Consider the following 19,389-nt stretch of genomic DNA (forward strand, 5'->3'; position numbering starts at 1 on the left):
TCCGCGAGAAGCCTGCTTCCGTTCTGGGAGCCCAGATTGAGGCTCATTGGTTCACATAGATGAGTGACAGGCCCCGAGCCAATGGAAGGTTAAGCTCGCCGAGGCTCCCGCCTAGTAGGCTGCTTCCTGTCGGGCATCGGTCCCGCGCGTGTGGGTGAGCTGCCGCCGTCCCGGAGTGAGGGGAATGACGGGGAGCACGTGTCTCCGCAGTGGCTCCTCGCCAGCCCTTCGACTTGGATTCTGACCCGAGTTCCGCGGCCCCGCGCGTGGCTGCGTAGGGCGGGGCCGTCCGACCCGACCTCTGCCTCGGGCCCGCGCCCACCGGAAGTTACCTCGTTCACACCGAGGGCGCGGCGGCCCAGCGCAAGCCCCGGGGCCGGCTTGACGGAACTCGAGCAGGACAGACCTCAGCGCTGACCGCGGCGGGCGAGGTGAGCGCCGCCCCAAACGCGACGTCACCTTCATCTCCGGCGATTGGCCGGGGGAGGCTGCGGCAGCCAATGGGCGCCTCGCTCGGGGCGCGGCTCTTCAAAGCTTTCCTCCGCGGCGGCTGTCAGCCGGGTCCTTCCAGGGCCTGGCACGCCGTTCCTGGACGGCTGCCCTGCTCCCCAGCTTTTCCTCCCTCTAGAGTGCTGGTCGGAAGGAGCTGCCCGAGAGGATGGAGGGCACAGGGTCAGGAACGAGGTCAGAGACTCCCTTGGGTTGGGACTACACGGAAGGGATTAGGAGCCCGGGTCCGGGTCAAGGAGGTTTGGTCGCAGGAGGGACCCAATAGCTGACGTACAACGCTTGAAAATGTGAAATTCTGATCAGGCCGAGCATGCTGTACGGAAGAAGCGGCGTTGCTTTTGTAACCACTGAACTGTGGATTTGTCTCCCCTTTATGTGTGAGCTCCTCGGGGACAGACAGCTGTCTTTCTCATCGGCCCCGAGCAAGGAATCAATAAATGCCTGTAGAACGAATACATGACTAGGTGAGGTCCAGTTGAAATTATTTTTATATAGGTCCCTGGAAAACCAGTACCACTCGTCTTTTTTAAATCCACTCTAAGTACTGGATTTAATAAACCAATACTTCCCTTGTGCCTATCGTGATATGTACCAGTACTTAAGCCCGTTTTTCCATCTGTTCCACGCAGACGGGGTAGGTACAGACAGCGCCCTTTCCTACCCCTTGCTTTTGTAAAACTGAAGAAACGGAATCGGACTCAGAGACCTTAACTGGCCAAGGACACAGACACGGCCACCTGCAGAGGCAAACGTGGGAACCCTGGAGCTGGTTGTAACCTGCACAGGGCACTGTCTCCCAAGCGCTCCGCTTTGCGCTGGTGGGAGGAGCACAGTGTGGTTGTAAAGGCTACTTTCTCTGGGAGTCTCCTCTGTCAAATGGGGGGAATTCTGCTTCCCAAGGTTACACGGGATAACGTGCCTGACACTGGGAATTTGGAGCTGGAGGGGCTCAGATCCTAGGTCAACGTCTAAGGGAGAGGCCACTTAAATACCTGGTGCCCACTCTGGGCGACGCCGAGCTTGCTTGAGTCCAAGGGAGGACAGGGAAAGTGCCTCCATTCTAGGCAGCCCCTGAATCTGGTAGGATTCCTAACCCTGTCCCGCCGCCCACCCCATTCAGGTGGCGGCCAGCAGAGGGCGCCGCCCGAGCATGGCCGAGGAGCGCCGAGGATCCTGGTTCGGCTTCGGTTTCTGCGGCTTCGGGCAGGCGCTGGGCTCGGGGCGCGGGCGCCAGGTGCACAGCCCCGAGCCGCTGCAGACCCCGGGCGAGGACGCGGACGTCTGCCGCGTGAGCGCGAGCTGGAGCTACACCGCCTTCGTGACCCGTGAGCGTCCCCCCCCGCCCTGCGCCCCCCATCCGGCCACGACCCCGGGTGAGTGGCCTACCCGCTCCCCAGCCCCCTCTCCGTCCCCACAGGTGGAGGCCGGCTGGAGCTGTCGGGCTCCGCGGGCTGCGCGGCGGGCGGCTGCAGGGACGCGTGGGCCTCGGAGGCGCTCCTCGTGGTGCTGCGCGCCGGGCCGGGACGCGGGGCCGGGACGGAGCTGCAGGCCTGGGCGCCGGGTTCGGCGCTGAGCGGAGAGCCCCTGTGGGCCCACACCGTGGGGCCGGAGGCCGAGGGGGAAGACGCACCGGGCGGTGAGCCCCAGGCCGGGGCCCTGCCCCTGTTGCCCGGCGCGCGGGCCTACGTGAGTCCGCGGCCGCCCTTCTACAGCCCTCTGGCCCCCGAGCTGCGGGCGCGCCGGCTGGAGCTGGGCGCCGAGCACGCGTTGCTGCTGGACGAGGCGGGCCAGGTGTTCTCCTGGGGCCAGGGCCGGTGAGTGGGGGGCGTGGCCGGGCGTGGCCCGTGGGCCTCTTGCGGGGGCGGGCGGGGGCAGATGACCGTGGCTCCGCGAGGGAGGTGACCGTGTGGGGGCAAGCCGAGTGGGATTGCGGTAAGGAAGGGGAGACCTGACCGGGGTCTCCCTTGCTCAGGCATGGACAGCTGGGCCACGGGACTCTGGAGGCCGAGCTGGAGCCGAGGCCGCTGGAGGCGCTGCAGGGCGTACCCATGGCTGAGGTGGCTGCAGGGGGCTGGCACTCCGTGTGTGTGAGTGGTAAGTGACCTAGCGCCTCTCCAGACAAACTCGGGGGCTCCAAGGCTCCAAACCTTTCTTCTTTTCCGGTGTGGGTGGGTGGCCTAGCCGGGCCTCCTTCCAAGTTCATCCTGCCTTAATCAGCTCAGTCATTCGGGACTCCTACATGCCTTTCGAGTTCAGCCCCTCTCGGGCACCTGGGTGGCTCGGTCCGTTAAGCATCTGACTGTTGATATCGGCTCACGTCATGATCTCAGGGTTTGTGAGATGGTGCCCGGCGTCTGGCTCTGTACTGACGGCGTGGAACCTGCTTGGGATTCTCTCACTCTCTCCCCCTCTGCCCCCCCCCCCCCCAGGAGTGCATGCTCAAGCACTCTCTCCCAGAAATAAATAAAACACTAAAAAAAAATTCAGCCCCTCTGCCACAGCCATTACCCACTCACACCTGTACTGTTGTAGTTGTTTTCTACCTTCTGTTGTTGGCCTCCCACCTCTCCCATCCCTCCGCCTCCAGGCAGGGCTGCCTTCCTAAAACACTGCAAGGGTGCGTGAAGGGGTGAGGGGTCAGCTGAGCCAAGGAGAATGGAGAAGAAAGGCTGCAGTGAGTCAGGTGGCCATGACGCGTGGCCCACAGGGGACGCTCAGATGCCCGCAGGGAGGATGAGGGTGGGGAGGGTGAGCCTAGAGTGAGGACCCTCGCTTCAGATTGTAAGTTCGCCGCCCTGGCAGGGCCCTGGCTGCAGCTGATTCCTGGGGTGTTGGGTGGGGCTGGGAGCAGATCTAGTCAAGGGTCTGCATCTGGGGCTCTGGCTGCCACTTACATCTCCGGGGGTCAGGGCAGCTGTAACAACTTATGCCTGCACCTCCGCCCCCATAGTCTCATGTAATGGCCCTGGGTTGGCAGCCAGACCTGAAAACTGCTGGGCCAGAGGGAAGAGAAGAGAGGAGCTGGATGGGAAGTCTCACACTTATGGGTGGGAAGGAGCTGGGAGCCTTGTTTCCTAGAGTGTTTGGAGCACAGGTGCTTCGGAGCAGACATCCTTTTGCCCCCTGTGACCTTGGGCAGGGCACTTAACCCGTCCATGCCGCGTGTCTTCTCGTAAATCAAACAGGATGTGGTCATGTGACCCTCTGTAGGGCTGTCACGAGGAGTGGGTGATTATATTTGAAAAGTGCTTGAAACACTGGCATAGATCGAACGCTTGATAAAAACGAGCTACAGTCGTTAGTGGGTTTTTACAGGAGAGTCATTGCCCCAGCCAACAAACTGTAGTGTTGTGGGAGACGGGGAGGTGAGAGCTTCCAGAAAACGCCTTCAACGGTACCTGGGTGGGGGGAGGGCGGATTAACAAAGGGATGTGGGCTCAGTGGGTTTGAAAGGGAAACGTTGGGAACTTCCAAGGGCACATTTCTGAAGTGTGTGTTGTGGGACGTTCCGTGAAAGGGAAGTTGGTGCAAAATGACCTCCAAAGAAGTTGTGGACCAAAGAAAAGGCCTAGTCCAGCTTGACGAGAAACAGTTTGCTTCCGGACGTGTGTGGTGGGCAGCTGCAAGTCGGCTGCGACCCCACCTCCCACCCCAGCCCTCGAGGCTGGGGAGTCCACGCTGGGGGACCACCTGGAGGAGACTGAGAATAGTTAAGTGTCAGACTCCTTTCCAGAGCGGATCCAAAGACCTTGCGCCCCAAGGCTGTTCTTAAGGGCTTTTGTGTGCACGATCTAAAAAAGAATGTGTCAGGGGGCTGTGCTCAAGAAGGCTTCAGGCCACAGGGCTGTTGTCATGGCAGGTTTGTCCAAGATGGTGTTAGTTCAGGGGCGCCTAGGGGGCTCAGTCAGTCAAGTGTTTGGCTCAGGTCATGATCTTATGGTTCGTGAGAGGGAGCCCCGCGTTGGGCTCTGCACTGACAATGCGGAGCCTGTTTGGGATTCTCTCTCCCCCTCTCCTTGCCCCTCCCCCACTCGTCTCACTCTAAATAGATAAAAAGAAATAAAAGACCAGGAAACTGCTGGGGGCTGAGGGAGGCTCTGCCCCGTGCTAACTTGGGCAGGGCAGGCATTTGTTGTCCCCAGGGAGCTAGAGGGTACAAGGGAGTTTGGATGGATTCAGGGGTCCTTGGAGGTTGTGGGGGTTTACAGTCTATTTGATGGGTCCCCTTTATCTCTTTTTCAGAGACTGGCGATATTTATATCTGGGGCTGGAACGAATCCGGGCAGCTGGCCCTGCCCAGCAGGAGCCTGGCAGAGGTTGGCAAGACCGCTGCAGGGGAAGGTGAGAGTCAGTTCTATGCGTGTTTCTGTCAGTCCGGACTCCTGGCCACGTGCTGGCCTGAGACCCCACGGTGTTCAGAAGGGACACATGACAACGTGGGACCCCAGGCCCCGCTGCAGGACCCTTGGCCCCTAGGGATGGGAGAGCGGTGAGGCTGGTGCGTCAACACCACACTCCCTGCGGACCTGTCGAGCCCAGCACGTCCTGGGGGTGCGGGGGGTGGACAGAAGGTGCTCCGTGGCGCTTTTGTGCCAGAGGAGCTAATGTGTGGGTAAGGGGTAGGTCCATGCTCCCTGTGAACCGCCATTATCCTCATCACGCTCCCTGCTTCCCTGAAGCCAGTGGACCGAAGGAAGACGGTTCTGACGTGAGGACGGCCGAGGGTGAGAGTGGAGGCCTGGCCCCCTTCATAGCCATCCAGCCCTTCCCCGCTTTACTGGATCTCCCCCCGGGCACAGATGCAGTCAAGGCCAGCTGTGGATCCCGGCACACAGCAGTGGTGACCAGTGAGTGGGGCTGGGCGGGCTGGGTCACAATGGAGCAGGAAGTCCCTCTTCCCGGTCCCACACCCGCTCCGGGAAAGAGTGTGATCACCTTAAACACTGCTATTTTCAGGGTCTTCGACGAGTGCTGAGTAGCTGCCTCACTTCAGTGACTGCGGCCCCAGCCCCCACGGGGTGTCAGCAGTAGGTCCCCAGCCGGCAGGCCCCGAAGGTCCCCCCTCCTGGAGGGAGGCTAGTGTTGGCCTCCTTTGTCTGAGAGCAGGGCCTGCCCGGTCCAGCCTCTAAGACTCCTGAACTCGGTGGCTGTGAGATGTAGCCCCTCAGCTGGCAGAAAGGAGGGTAGACTGGTTCAGCCTGCGTCCTTTACCACCCTGAGTGCCATCACACAGTCGTTAGAGAGTATGTTTTGCTGTGCCCAGCAGAGCTCGTGACACGTACAAGGTGCTGGCTGGGGGTTGTGGCGGGCCGTGTAGACAAGTGCCTTGTGACAGCCCCTTCCTGTCTTTCTGGTTGTAGGAACGGGGGAGCTCTACACCTGGGGCTGGGGTAAGTAAGGGCTTGCTCGGGTGACGCTTGAGCCAGTGGAAGGGGAAGGGACTGGGAAGGAGAGGGCAGGAGACGACAGCCATGCAGCCGTGAGGAAGCAGGGGCCTCGGCCTGACCACTGGGGCCACAGGGTCTGAACTGTGTATCCCCTTGTCCAGAACCGGTCCAAGCACACCAAAGCTCAGAGACCAGACAGGAGAAAAAGAGACGCTGTTAGTACTTCCCATTTATCTTTCTGAAAAGTTGTCTTAAGGGAATAGTTCGGCAGCGTTGATGACCCGTCTGTTGGTCTGCACCGGGCAGAAAAAAAGGTTCCAACAGAAATCTCTGCTCCGAGTATCTGGGGTGAGGAGCAGCCTGCCCAGAAGAGCATCTTGCCCGGAATGGCTGGTTGCAGCTGCCCCCTTGGGGGCCTGGGGGTTCGCCTGGCCCTGAGGACTCTGTGGCCCGGTCTCCTGATCTCCCAGAGCAGACCCCAGCGGAGTGGAGGATTAGACCCAGCACTGTGGTGCATGGACTGAATTTCCTTCCTGGAGGGGGGCAGCCCCAAGGTCGAGCGGCGAGGATGGCCAAGGGGCTCGTTTCACTTTAGGTAAATACGGACAGCTTGGCCACGAGGACACGAGCAGCTTGGATCGGCCCCGCCGAGTGGAGTATTTTGTAGACAAGCGGCTCCAGGTAAGGGCTGTGAGCTGTGGGCCCTGGAACACCTACGTGTATGCTGTGGAGAAAGCGGAGGGCTGACGGCTCCAGATAAGGGCATAAGAGAAACGTACGGTAAATTCTACAGTTAACATCTGTGAGACTCCCACCCCCGGCAAGGAAGCCAGCAGCCCAGATGCCCGCACCCGCCCCTCCCGCCTCACCTCAGGGCCGCGCCTTCCACTTTGTCCTCATGTTAGAAACACCTGGGAGCTTTGGAAGCGAAGCCCAAGGCCAGCACTGCAGACGCTGTGGGATCAGACCCTCCACGTGGGGAGCCTAGGCTGGGGTAGATTTTGAAGCTCCCCCACCTGGCCCGAGGTGACTGAAGTTAGGGTGGAGATTGGGTACCACTGGGGGTCATCTTTTGTTACTCCCTCCCCTATTCTCTCTTAGAATTGTGTCACCCTTGCGCGTGTCCTTATAGTTTGTCTGCCTTTGAACTTTATGTAAATGGAACCATTCTGCGTATGTTCCTTTGTGTTTTGTGTTTTCATTGAACGCGGTATGATCCATCCATGTGGTGTCCTGTGTGCGGTTTGTTAATTTGTATTGTTATGCGGGCTTCCATCATGTGAAGCCAACACAGGGCTTGAACAAACCTTGAGATCGTGACCTGAGCCAAAATCAAGAGTCAGACACTTAACTGAGCCACCCAGGTGCCCCAAAACTTTTTACCCTATTGAACAATGAGTCCCTACTCTCCCCTGGAAACTACCATTATACCTTCTGTCTTTCTGATTCCGACTAGTCTAAGTACCTCATATAAATGGGATCTTATATATTTTTTTGTCACTAGCTTCTATTACTTAGTATAATGTCCTCAAGGTTCATCCATGTTATAGCATATTGCAGGATTTCCTTTTTAGGCCAGAAGAGTATTCTATCTCATGTACATACCACATTTTGTTTATCCACTCCTCAGTTGATGGTCGCAGGGTTGCTTCTGTGTTTCAGCTGTTCTGGATAATGCTGCTATGAACATAGGTGTACAAATAGTTCTTTGGGGCTCTGTTTCCGATTCTTTTGGGTGAATACTCAGAAGTGGAATTTCTGGGTCATATGGTAATTCTCTTTTTAATTTTTTGATGAGCCTACATACTGCTTCCCACAGAGGCTATACCATTTCTTTAACTTTTTTTTAAGATTTTATAGATTTTAATATTTATTATTTTGAAAGAGAACAAGCTGGGGAGGGGCAGAGAGAGAGAGAGAGAGGGAGAGAGAGAATCCCAAGTAGGCTCTATGCTGTCAGTGCAGAGCCAGACCCGGGGCTTGAACGCAGGAACTGTGAGATCATGACTTGAGCTGAAACCAAGAGTCGGGTGCTTAGCCACCAGGTGCCCTTAAGATTTTACATATTAAAAAAAAATTTTAATGTTTATTTTTGAGAGAGAGCATGAATGGGGGAGGGGCAAGGATAGGGGGACAGAGGATTGAAGCAGGCTCTGTGCTGACAGTAGCAAGCCCCAAGTGGGACTCGAACTCATGAACCATGAGATCATGACCTGAGCCGCCCAGGTGCCCCAAGATTTTATATATTTTTTAGGGTAATCTCCACTCCCAACGTGGGGCTTGAGCTCACAATCTTGAGATCAAGAGTCGTGCCCTCCGCTGAGTGAGTGAGCCAGGAGCCCCGTATCATTTTTAGTTCCTGCAGCAGTGCACGAGCTTCCATTTTTCCACCTCCTTGCCCGACACTTGTTTTCTGTTGTCCTTGATGATCACCATCCTAATAATGGTGTAAGGTGCGATCTCCTTGTGATACTGATTTGCATTTCCCTAATGATTAGCGATGCAGAGCATCTCATGTGCTTATTGGCCATTCATGTATCTTTGGAAAAAGGTCTATTCAAGTCCTTTGGACATTTTGAATTGCACTATTTGATTTTTGTTGAGTTTTAGGAGTTCCCTATGTATTGTGGATATTAATTCCCCATCAGATATGTGATTTGGAAATATTTTCTCCTGAGGGTTGTTGTTTTACTCTTGTGCATAGGGTCTGGTGATGTGAAAAAAAAAAAAAAAAAAGTTTTAATTTTCATGAAGTCCGACTTGTTTTCCTTTTGTTGCCTGTGCCTTTGGTGTCCTATTAAAGAAATCATCGCCAAATCCAATGTCCTGAAGCTTTTTTCCTGTGTTTTCTTCCAAGAGTTTTATTGTTTTAGGAGCTGCATTTAGGTCCTTTCTTCACTTTGAGTTAATTTACAGGCCTGGTATTAGGTAAGGATCCAACTTCGTTCTTTTGCATGTGATTGTCCAGTTTTCGCGGCACCATTTGTTGAAAAGACTGTTCTTTTCCTATGGGCTGGTCTTGGCACCCTTGTCAAAAATCACTTGCAAGGGTTCACTTCTGGGCTCTCTGTTCTGTTCCATCGATCTCTGTATCTGTCTTTATGCCAGGGCCACACCGTTGTGATGGCTGTAGCTTTGTGTAGTAGCTTTTGAAATCAGGAAGTATGTCCTCCACTTTTGTTTTTCTATTTCAAGAATGTTTTGGGGGTGGGGTGCCTGGGTGGCTCAGTCGGGTAAGCATCTGAGGATTCTTGATTTCAGCTCAGGTCATGACCTCGTGGTTTGTGGGTTTGAGTCCTGCGTTGGGCTCTGCACTGACGGCATGGAGCCTATTTGGGATTCATATTTTCTCTCTCGCTCGCTCTCAAAATAAATTTTTAAAAAGGCGGGGAGAGTGCCTGGGTGGCTCAGTCAGTTAAGCGTCTGACACTTGGTTTCAGCTCAGATCGTGATCTCATGGGCTATTTGCTGACAGTGCGGAGCCTGTGTGGGATTTTGTCTCTCCTCTCTCTCTGTCCCTCCCTTGCTTGTGCCCCCCTCTCCCAAAATAAACTTTGAAATGTTTGGGGAGCACCTGGGTGGCTCAGTTGGTTGAGCATCCAACTCTTGATTTTGGCTCAGGTTATGGTCCCAGGGTCATGGGATGGAGCTCTGGGTCAGGCTCTTAAAAAAAAAAAAAAAAAAAAAAAGAGGAAAAAATAATTTTTTGACTATTCAGGGTCCCTTCAGGAATGCATGTGAATATTAGGATGGTTTTTTTTGTTTTTTGTGTTTTTTTTTGTCTTTTAAAGTTTATTGGGGCCCCTGGGTGGCTCAGTCAGTTAAGCATCTGACTTCGGCCCAGGTCATGATCTCATGGTCCGTGAGTTCGAGCCCGGTGTCAGGCTCTGTGCTGACAGCTCAGAGCCTGGAGCCTGCTTCGGATTCTGTGTCTCCCTCTCTCTCTACCTCTCCCCTGTTCATGCTCTGTCTCTGTCTCAAAAGTAAATAAATGTTAAAAAATAAAATAAAGCTTATGTATTTATTTTGAGAGACAGAGTGCACGTGTATGCACAAGCAGGGGAGGGACTGAGAGAAGGAGGGAGAATCCCAAGCAGGCTCCACACTGTCAGCACAGAGCCAGATGCAGGGCTTGAACTCATGAACTGTCAGATCATGATCTGAGCTGCAATGCAGAGTCAGTTGCTCAACTGAGCCACCCAGGCACCTTGGGTTTTCCTATTTCTGCAAAAACGTCACTGGGCTTTTGATAGGGATTGTATTGAATCTGTAGATCACTTTTGGTAGTATTGACATGTTTGCGATATTAAATCTTTCCATGAACATGGGCTGTATCTCCGTGTATATACGTCTTTTTAAATTATTTTCAGCAGTGTTTTGTAGTTTTCGTTGTACAGGTCTTTCACCTCCTACGTATTTTATTCTTTCTGATTTTATTGTAAACGGAATTGTTTTTAAAAATTTTTTCTTTTTTTAACATTTATTTATTTTTGAGACAGAGAGAGAGCATGAACGGGGCGGGGCAGAGAGAGAGAGGGAGACACAGAATGGGAAGCAGGCTCCAGGCTCTGAGCCATCAGCCCAGAGCCCGACGCGGGGCTCGAACTCACAGACCGCGAGATCGTGACCTGAGCTGAAGTCGGACGCTTAACCGACTGAGCCACCCAGGCGCCCCCGGAATTGTTTTTATAATTTCCTTTTAAGATTATTCATTGTTTGGGTATAGAAATGCAGTTGATTTTTGTGTACAGCTTTGGTATCCTGTTACTCTGCTAAATTCATTTACTCTGATAGTTTCCTTGTGGATTCTAGGGTTTTCTATATAAGATCATATTATCTGCAAACAGATAGTTTTGCTTCTTTTTTTCCAATTTGGATGCCTTTTATTTCTTTTATTGCCTAATGACTCTGACTAGAACCTCCAGTACTGTGTTAAATAGAAGTGGTGAGAGTGGGCATCCTTGCCTTTTTCCTGATCTTAAAGGAAAAACTTTGTCTTTGACCATTTATTCTGTTTGCTGTGGGTTTCTCATATGCAGCTTTTATTACGTGGAGATAGTTTCCTTCTTTTCCCTATTTTATTGAGTGCTTTTATCATGAAAGGGTGTCGGATTTTGTCAAATGCTCTTCATTGATTGAGATGATCATGTGTTTTTTTTCTTCATTTTGTTCATGTGGTGTAATCATCCATCGTCCTTGCATTCCAGGAATAAATCCTACTTGGTCTTGGTGTGTAATCCTTTTTAAATGCTTCTGAATTCTGTTTGCTTGTGTTTTGCTGAGGATTTTTGTGTCAATGTTTAAAAGGGATATTGGTGTGTAGTTTTCTTGTAATGCCTTTGGCTTTGGTGTCACAGTTATGCTGGCTTCATAGAATGAGTTGGGTAGTGTTCTCCCCGCCCCCACTTCATTTTTTTTTGAAAAAGTTTGAGAAGCATTGGTATTAGTTCATCAAATGTTTGGTGGAATTTATGAGTGAAGCCTTCAGGTCCTGGGCTTCTCTTTGTTGGGTGAGATTTGATTACTGATTTAATGTCCTTACTAGTTATATGTCTATTCAGATTGTCTATTGCTTTGTAATTTAGTCTCAGTACGTTTTGTGTTTGTAGGAATTTGTCCATTTCATGGAGGTTATCCAACTCGTTAGCATACAATTTTTCATAGTATACTCTTCAAATCTTGTTCATTTCTGTAGAATCAGTAGTAATGTCCCCACTTTCATTTCTGATTTTAATAATTTGAGTCTTCTCTCTTTTTTTCCTTAGTCCATCTAGCTCAAAGTTTGTCAATATTATTTATGTTTTCAGAGAGCCAACTTTTGGTTTTGTTTCTCCCTATTGGTTTCCTTTATGTGTGCTGTAGTCTTTACTGTTTTCTTCCCTCTGTGAGCTTTTGCTTTAGTTATTTTTTTTTTTATCCTAGTTTAAAGTTAGGTTGTTGACTTCAGATCTTTCTTGTTTTTATTTTTTTTAATTTTATTTATTTATGTATTTATTTTTAACGTTTATTTATTTTTGAGACAGAGAAAGAGCATGAACGGGGGAGGGTCAGAGAGAGGGAGACACAGAATCCGAAACAGGCTCCAGGCTCTGAGCTGTCAGCACAGAGCCCGACGCGGGGCTCGAACCCACGGACCGTGAGATCATGACCTGAGCTGAAGTCGGACGCTTAACCGACTGAGCCACCCAGGTGCCCCTATTTTTAAGTTTTTAATTTAACTGGAAGATAGTTAGCATACAGCGGTATATTAGTTGCAGGTGTACAATATAGTGATTGGGCACTTCCATACGGCACCTGGTGCCCCTCGTGATAAGCTCACTCCTTAATGCCTGCTACCTATTTCGCCCCTTCCCCCAATCCACGTCGCCTCTGTTAACCATCAGTTCTCTATAGTTTAAAGTCTGTTTTTGGTTTCTTTTTTTTTTTTTTCCTTCCTTAGCTTGTTTTGTTTCTTCAATTCCACATGAGTGAAATCATATGGTATTTGTCTTTCTCTGCCTGACTTCACGTCCCATCATATCCTCTAGCTCCATCCGTGTTGTTGCAAATGGCAAGAGCTCATTCTTTTTCATGGCAGAATAATATTCCATTGTGTATGTACACCACATCTTCTGTATCCATTCATCTGGGTTTTTTTTAATTAAAAAAAAAATTTAATGCTTATTTCTGAGAGAGAGACAGAGATAGAGGGCAAGTGGGGGAGCGGGGAGAGAGGGAGACAGACACAGAATCGGAAGCAGGCTCCAGGCCCCGAGCTGTCAGCACAGAGCCTGACGCCAGGCTCGAACCCACAAACCGTGAGGTCATGACCTGGGCTGAAGTCGGACGCTCAACCGACTGAGCCACCCGGGCATCCCATCTGTTTGTTGATGGACATGTGGGCTGTTTCCATAATTTGGCTATTGTACATAATGCTGCAGTCAACTTAGGGGTGCATGTATCCCTTTGAATCAATTAGTGTTTTTGTATTTGGGGGGTAAATACCCAGCAGTGTGATTTCTGGATCGTAGGGTAATGATTTTTTTTTACTTTTTGGGGACCCCCATACTGTTTTCCAGAGTGGCTGCCCCAGTTTGCGTTCCCACCCACCGTGCACAAGGGTTGGTTCCTTTTTCTCCACGTCCTCGCCAACACCTGTTGTTTCTTGTGTTGTTGATTTTAGCCGTTCTGAACAGGTGTGAGGTGACCTCTCCCTTGTGGTTTTGATTTGCATTTCCCTGACGATGAATCGTGTTGAGCGTCTTTTCATGTGTCTGCTGGCCACATGCATGTCTTCTTTGGAGGTAGGCTGCCTTCTAGTTTTGTTGATTGTTTCCTTCGCTGCGCAGAAGGTTTTTTATTTTGATGTAGTCCTGATAGCTTATTTTTACTTCTGCTTTTATTCCCCTTGCCTCAGGAGACCTATCTAGAAAAATGCTGCTACAGCTGATGTCAGAGAAGTTATTGCCTGTGCGCTCTTCTCCGGTTTTTTAAGGGTTTAGGTCTCACATTTAATCCATTAATCCAATCTTTAATCCATTTTTTAAGTTTTTATTTATTTACTAAGAATTCTTTTTTTTTTAATGTCTATTTTTGAGAGGGAGAGACACAGCACGAGCAGGGGAGGGGCAGAGAGAGGGAGACACAGAATCTGAAACAGGCTCCAGGCTGAGCTGTCATGACAGAGCCTGACGCGGGGCTCGAACTCACAAACCACAAGATCATGACCTGTGCCAAAGTCAGATGCTTAACCGACTGAGCCATCCAGGTGTCCTGAGTTTATTTTTGTGTATGGTGTAAGAAAGTGGTCCAGTTTCATTCTTTTGCATGTGGTTTCCAGTTTTCCCAACGCCATTTGTTGATGAGACTTTTTCTTGTTGCGCATTCTTACCTGCTTTGTCAAGGATTAACAGAGCATGTAATTATAGGTTTATTTCTGGGTTTTCTATTCCGTTCCACTGATCTATGTGTCTATTTTTTTGTGCCAGTACCATACTGCTTTGATTACTACAGATTTGTGATATAACTTGAAGTCTGTAATTGTGATGCCTCCTGTTGTGATGGCTTTGGCTATTCTGGGTCTTCCATGGTTCCATGGCAATTTTAGGATTATGTTCCGGTTCTGTGAAAAATGCTGTTGGTATTTTGATAGGGATTGCTCCGTATGAGGTCTTTGAGACTTAATTTGTGGCCTAATGTATGGTCTGTTGTGGAAAATGTCCCATGTGTACCTGAGAAGAATGTGCGTGTTGCTCTCGGGCGGAGTGTTGTGCACGTGTCTGTTAGGTCTATTGGTTTACTATGTTGTGTGAATCCTGTTTCCTTCCTTTGGTCTGGTCTGTCCATTATTGTGAGTGGGGTACTGAACTTTCCACCTGTTACTGTACAACTATTTCTCCCTTCAGTTCTGTCAGTTTTTGCCTCCTATATTTTGATGGTCTGTCATTAAGTGCATTTTTTACATATTTTCTTGTTGTATGGAGCCTTTTATTAATAATGTCCTTTGTTGACTCCTGTAACGTTTTTTTAATGTTTAGTCTGGAAAGACCGTGAGCGGGGGAGGGGCAGAGAGAAAAGGAGACAGAGGATCCAAAGCAGGCTCTGCACTGCCAGCAGACAGCCGGACGCAGGGATCGAACTCACAAACCGTGAGCTCATGACCTGATCTGAAGTCGGATGCTTAACAGACTGAGTCACCCAGGCTTCCCCTTTTTTATTTAAAGTGTATTTTGTCGGGGCCCCTGGTGGCTCAGTTGGTTAAGCGTCCAGCTTCAGCTCAGGTCGCGATCTCATGGTTTGTGAGTTCGAGCCCCACGTTGGGCTCTGTGCTGGCAGCTCGGAGCCTGGAGCCTGCTTCCGATTCTGTGTCTCCCTTTCTCTCGGCCCCTCCCCGCTCACGTTCTGTCTCTCACTCTCTCAAAAATAATTAAACATTTTTGAAAAAGTAAAATAAGTGCATTAGTCTCCCAGATCGTGTAGAAAACAAGATTGGGAGTTATAAACCAAAGGTACGGGAATACTAGCTTTTATGTTAGTTTTCTTTTTTCTTTTTTTGATTTTTTTAATGTTTATTTTTTGAGACAGAGACAGAGTGTGAGCAGGGGAGGGACAGAGAGAGAGGGAGACACAGAATCTGAAACAGGCTCCAGGCTCTAAGCTGTCAGCACAGAGCCAGACATGGGCTCGAACTCACAGACTACGAGATCATGACCTGAGCTGAAGTCGGACGCTTAACCGACTGAGCCACCCAGGTGCCCCTAATTTTCTTTAAATGAATTAGTCTCTTAAATTACACAGACAACAAAAAGTACAATTGCAAGCCAGACGCTACAGTAATACGAATTTTTGTCATTGCCTATGTTTACCTTTACTGAGATCTTCGTTTCTTTATATGGCTTCAGGTTACCTAATCTTAAAGACGATGCCTTGTAGGTGATGATTCACTTCTTTCTCTCTTGCTGCTTTTAAGTTTTGCTCTTTGTCTTTTGAAAATGTGACTGTGATGTGTCTTAGCGTGGGTCTTTGAATTCATCTTACTTGGAGTTCATTGAGCTTTCTGGATGTTGAGGTTTTTCTTCAAATTTGGGAAGTTTTCGGGCATTATTTCTTCAAATGTTCTTTTTGCCCCTTCCTCTCTTCTCTTTCCGGGACGCCTGTGACCTGCGCCTCGCCTCGGTCCCTGTGTAGGTCTCTGAGGCTCTGGTCACCGTTGCCTAGTCATTTTGTTTTCTCCCCCTTCCTCAGCCTCGGTCATTTCCATTGTCGTGTCTTCAATACCTGACTCTTGGCCCTGCCTGCTCAGGTCTGCCTTTGAATCCCTCCAGTGAAGTTTTCATTCGAGTTACTGTGCCTCTGAGCTCCAGAGATTCTTCTTGGTTTCTTTTCAGGTTTTCTGTTTCCTTAATATTTCCATTTCTCTTCACACTTTGACTTTCTCCACATCTTCCTTTAGCTCTTTAAGCACATTTAGATCATTGTTTAATTTATCTATTTGTTTTTAAATGTTTATTTTTGAGAGCCACAGCCCAAGCTGAGGAGGGGCAGAGCGAGAGAGAGAGGATCTGAAGCGGGCTGTGTGCTGACAGCAGAGAGCTCGATGCACGGCTCAAACTCACGAACCAGGAGATGGTGACGTGAGGGGAAGTCGGACACTCAACCGACTGAGCCACCCACGTGTCCCTTTTTCCTTTGAATGATGGGCCATATTTACCTATTTCTTGGTATACCTGGTGACTTTTTGCTGAACACTGGACATGTGAATCCAGCCGTGTGGTAACTTTGGGAATTGGATTCTCCCACTTCCCCAGGGTTTGCTGTTTTTTGTTACTGCTTTTGCTTTACTGTAAGCTGTCTCCGTAGCGAGGATCAGCGTGAGGTGTAGACTTTGTCTTCTTATGTCTTTTCTAAGCCTTTCCTTGAGCATGCGCAGCGACTTGCTAATTTTTCCCATATATGCGGATATTTGTGAATGTGCTAGTCTTTTCTCCTGAAAGGGGAAAAGTGAAAAACGAAGAGGGAACAAAAGGGCGCCGGCCCTTTGAATCACCTGGAAGTCACTTGAACCGGAGTGGGGACAGGCTTGCGACTCTGAGGGGAGGTACCACAATAACAGCTGCCTGCCTCTCTGCGATCAGAAGCGACGACCAGAACACGAACCCCTGGTGTTCCGAGGACGGGTGCCTCTCGCCCACCCGGACCGCCGGACGTCGCGTGCGGCCGCATCAGGGGGTGGGGGGTAGGGAGCCGCTACTGCGCAAAGCGCCGAAACCGCCCAGAACCGGTCAGTTTTGACCCTCCAAGCCTTCCCCTGGAAGTTGCAAGCCTCCGGCAAACCCGCCTTCCGAAACTGGCGCCTCGGTGCGGAGCCGGGCGCTTTCCTGCCTCTTCCGGAACCCTCCCTGATGGGTCATGTACGTTTCTGATTCGGGGTCAGAAACCTCGCGTGCGCGGGCACAAGTTCATCTGCGCAATACTCGGGAGCCCTGGGCGGCCGAGGCGTCTCTGCCAGCGGGTCCGGTTCGTCGCGGCCCAGACACCAGGTGGACACGTGGCCGAGGCCGCGTTTCTCCACGTGCTGGCGACGTCGGGCAGCGTCCGTTTCATCCGCCCTTTGGAGTTGTTCTGTCTTCGAGTGGCTGTTGAAGTTTTCCTAACCTTCTGAAGCTTTCTGTATTTTTCGTAGTGACTTGTTTTCCTCGTAAATGTTAGCCGCAAGTCCCTTAATAGTTACGGGTTCAAAATGTCTTCCGCCGCCGTTTTCTCAGCCTCCGGTATCTTTTGATGTTAGCCTTTTGTTTTAAACATTTATGTGGTGCTACTCTGTGCCAGGCAATGCTCAGAGTGCTTTACAAATACCTTATTTTGGGGCGCCTGGGTGGCTCAGTCGGTTGGACGTCCGACTCGGCTCAGGTCATGATCTCGCGGTCCGTGAGTTCGAGCCCCCCGTCGGGCTCTGTGCTGACAGCTCGGAGCCTGGAGCCTGTTTCGGATTTTGTGTCTCCCTCTCTCTCTGACCTTCCCCCATTCATGCTGGCTGTCTCTGTCTCAAAAATGAATAAATGTTAAAAAAAAAAAAAATTAAAAAAACCAAATACCTTATTTTGACAAACATGAGTTCTTAATGTGCTCAACTTCATCAGCATTTCCTTTGTTGTTAATTTGTGTGTATGTAGGTGATTTAAGAAAATTTTCTGACTGTGGGGGAGGACTTTAAGATACTTTTTTTCTTCTTGTGGTAAAATATACTTACAAATGGTTAAGTGGTAAATTTTATATTAAGTGTATAATTCAGTGGTATTAAATACGTTCACATTGTTGTCCAGCGAGCACCGTCCACCTCCAGGGCTTTTTTAAACTCTCTACACAAATTCTATCCCCATTAAACACTAACTCCTGGTACTTGCCCTCCCCCACCCCCCCACCCCCCGCAACCATCATTCTACCTTCTGCCTCCTTTGTATCCTCTTTCCGATGGCTGGCCCTTATCCCCACATCCAGGGGCGTGTGATGCCAGCATTGTCCTCTACCTAAGTTCTGTATGTGTTTGGGTCTATTTCTAGACCTTCTGATCTGTACCCCATTGCACCACAGAAGCTTTGTGGAGGATATTTTGTTCTGATTGGGCTTGTACCCTTCCCCCTCCTGTAGTCCAGCTGTTTCTTAAGTTTTGGAAGTTCTTTATATATTCTGGATACACGTCCTTTATCAGATACGTGATTTGCAAATACTTGCTTCTAGTTGGCGGTTTGTCTCTTTGGTCTGTAAGTATCTCATGCAAAGCAAGTCTAAAAGTTCAGGTCCAACTTACCAATTTTGTTTCTTTTATGGATCATGTTTTTGATGTCATAACTAAGAACTTTGCCTGGCAAATACCATGAGTGTTTTTTCTTCTTCTAAAAGTAGATTTTGTGTTTTGATCTTTGAGGGTTAATTTTTGCCTCAAGAGGAATGAGGCATAGCTATAGCTCTCTTTTATTGCCTAAGAATATCCAATTATTCAACACCCTCTGTTAAAAACACTATCCTGTCTTTACGCCCTTTTCAAAAACCATTTGACCATGTTTGTGTGTCATTTTAGACTTGCTGTTCTGTTCACTGACCTATGTTTCTGTCTTTTCACTCATCAGTGGCACAGGCTAGTCTCAGATGAGATAGGGTGATAGAACCAGCCTCCAAGTTGGTTCTTTTAAAAATCCTTTGGCTGTTCTCGTTGGTGTTTCCATATAAAGTTTAGTGTTAGCTTATCTGCTGGAATTACATGAGCTCTACAGACCATTGGGGAGGACTGCTGTCTCACTTTGCTGAGGATTCCGACCCAAGAACACAGTATGTCTATTGAAACAGGTCTTGTCTCTTTCATCAGTAGTTTGCAGTTTTCAGCATACAGATAACATGTTTTGATTTGTACCTAGGTATTTGTTTTGGAGTTCTTTTAAATGCTTTTTTGCAAATTTTAGTTTTAATTGTTGATTACATAGTATGTAGAAATGAGGTTGATTCTGTAGGTAAACCTTGTATCCTATAGCCTTGTGGAACTAATTGGAGCTTTTTGTAGGTAGGTTCCTTGGGATCTACACAACCATGATCCCTGTGAATGAAGATGGTTTCGTTTCTTTTTTCCAATCTGTGTGTCACTTATTTCTTCTTGCCTTATCGCACTGGTTAGGAATTCCAGTATACTCTTCAATAGGAGGAGTACAAGTAGACAGCTTTGCCTTATTTGTAATCTTACGAGGAAAACATCCAGTGGTTAGTTTTATATGTTACCTGTAAGTTGACTCTGGTAGATGCAATTTATCAGGTTAAGGAACTCTCCTATTATTCCTCATTTTCTGGAAAATTTTATAAATTTTGTCAAATGCTTTTCCTACATCAATTGATAGGATCACGTGGGTTTTTTTGGTTAATATGGTAGGTTACGCTGGTTTTTAAAAATGATACATAATTCACATACTGTAGAATTCACCCTTTTACTTATTTTAAAAAGTTTATTTTGAGAGAGAGCACGCATGTG

The 19,389-nt window shown here is 49.4% G+C and overlaps 1 protein-coding gene across 10 annotated transcripts in view; it reads left to right on the plus strand.

Annotated features, from left to right (window-relative positions):
• The first annotated feature begins 328 nt into the window (after positions 1-328).
• RCCD1 (RCC1 domain containing 1) overlaps positions 329-19,389 on the plus strand; it is a 34,844-nt gene continuing 15,783 nt past the window's right edge. For 7 of the 10 annotated variants that reach the window (XM_053888662.1, XM_053888663.1, XM_019460320.2 and 4 more), the window contains exons 1-8: positions 329-431; positions 1,631-1,835; positions 1,928-2,324; positions 2,483-2,604; positions 4,753-4,851; positions 5,190-5,357; positions 5,871-5,900; positions 6,493-6,578. In XM_053888662.1, coding sequence (XP_053744637.1) covers positions 1,661-1,835; positions 1,928-2,324; positions 2,483-2,604; positions 4,753-4,851; positions 5,190-5,357; positions 5,871-5,900; positions 6,493-6,578 — 1,077 coding nt within the window. In that variant the 5' untranslated portion in view covers positions 329-431; positions 1,631-1,660. The other 3 variants (XM_019460316.2, XM_019460319.2, XM_019460321.2) reach the window with 3 other exon arrangements.

The sequence above is a fragment of the Panthera pardus genome, unplaced genomic scaffold (assembly GCF_024362965.1).
Source record: "Panthera pardus isolate Hobbes unplaced genomic scaffold, ASM2436296v1 HiC_scaffold_23, whole genome shotgun sequence".
In the NCBI taxonomy this organism is placed as follows: Eukaryota; Metazoa; Chordata; class Mammalia; order Carnivora; family Felidae; genus Panthera; species Panthera pardus.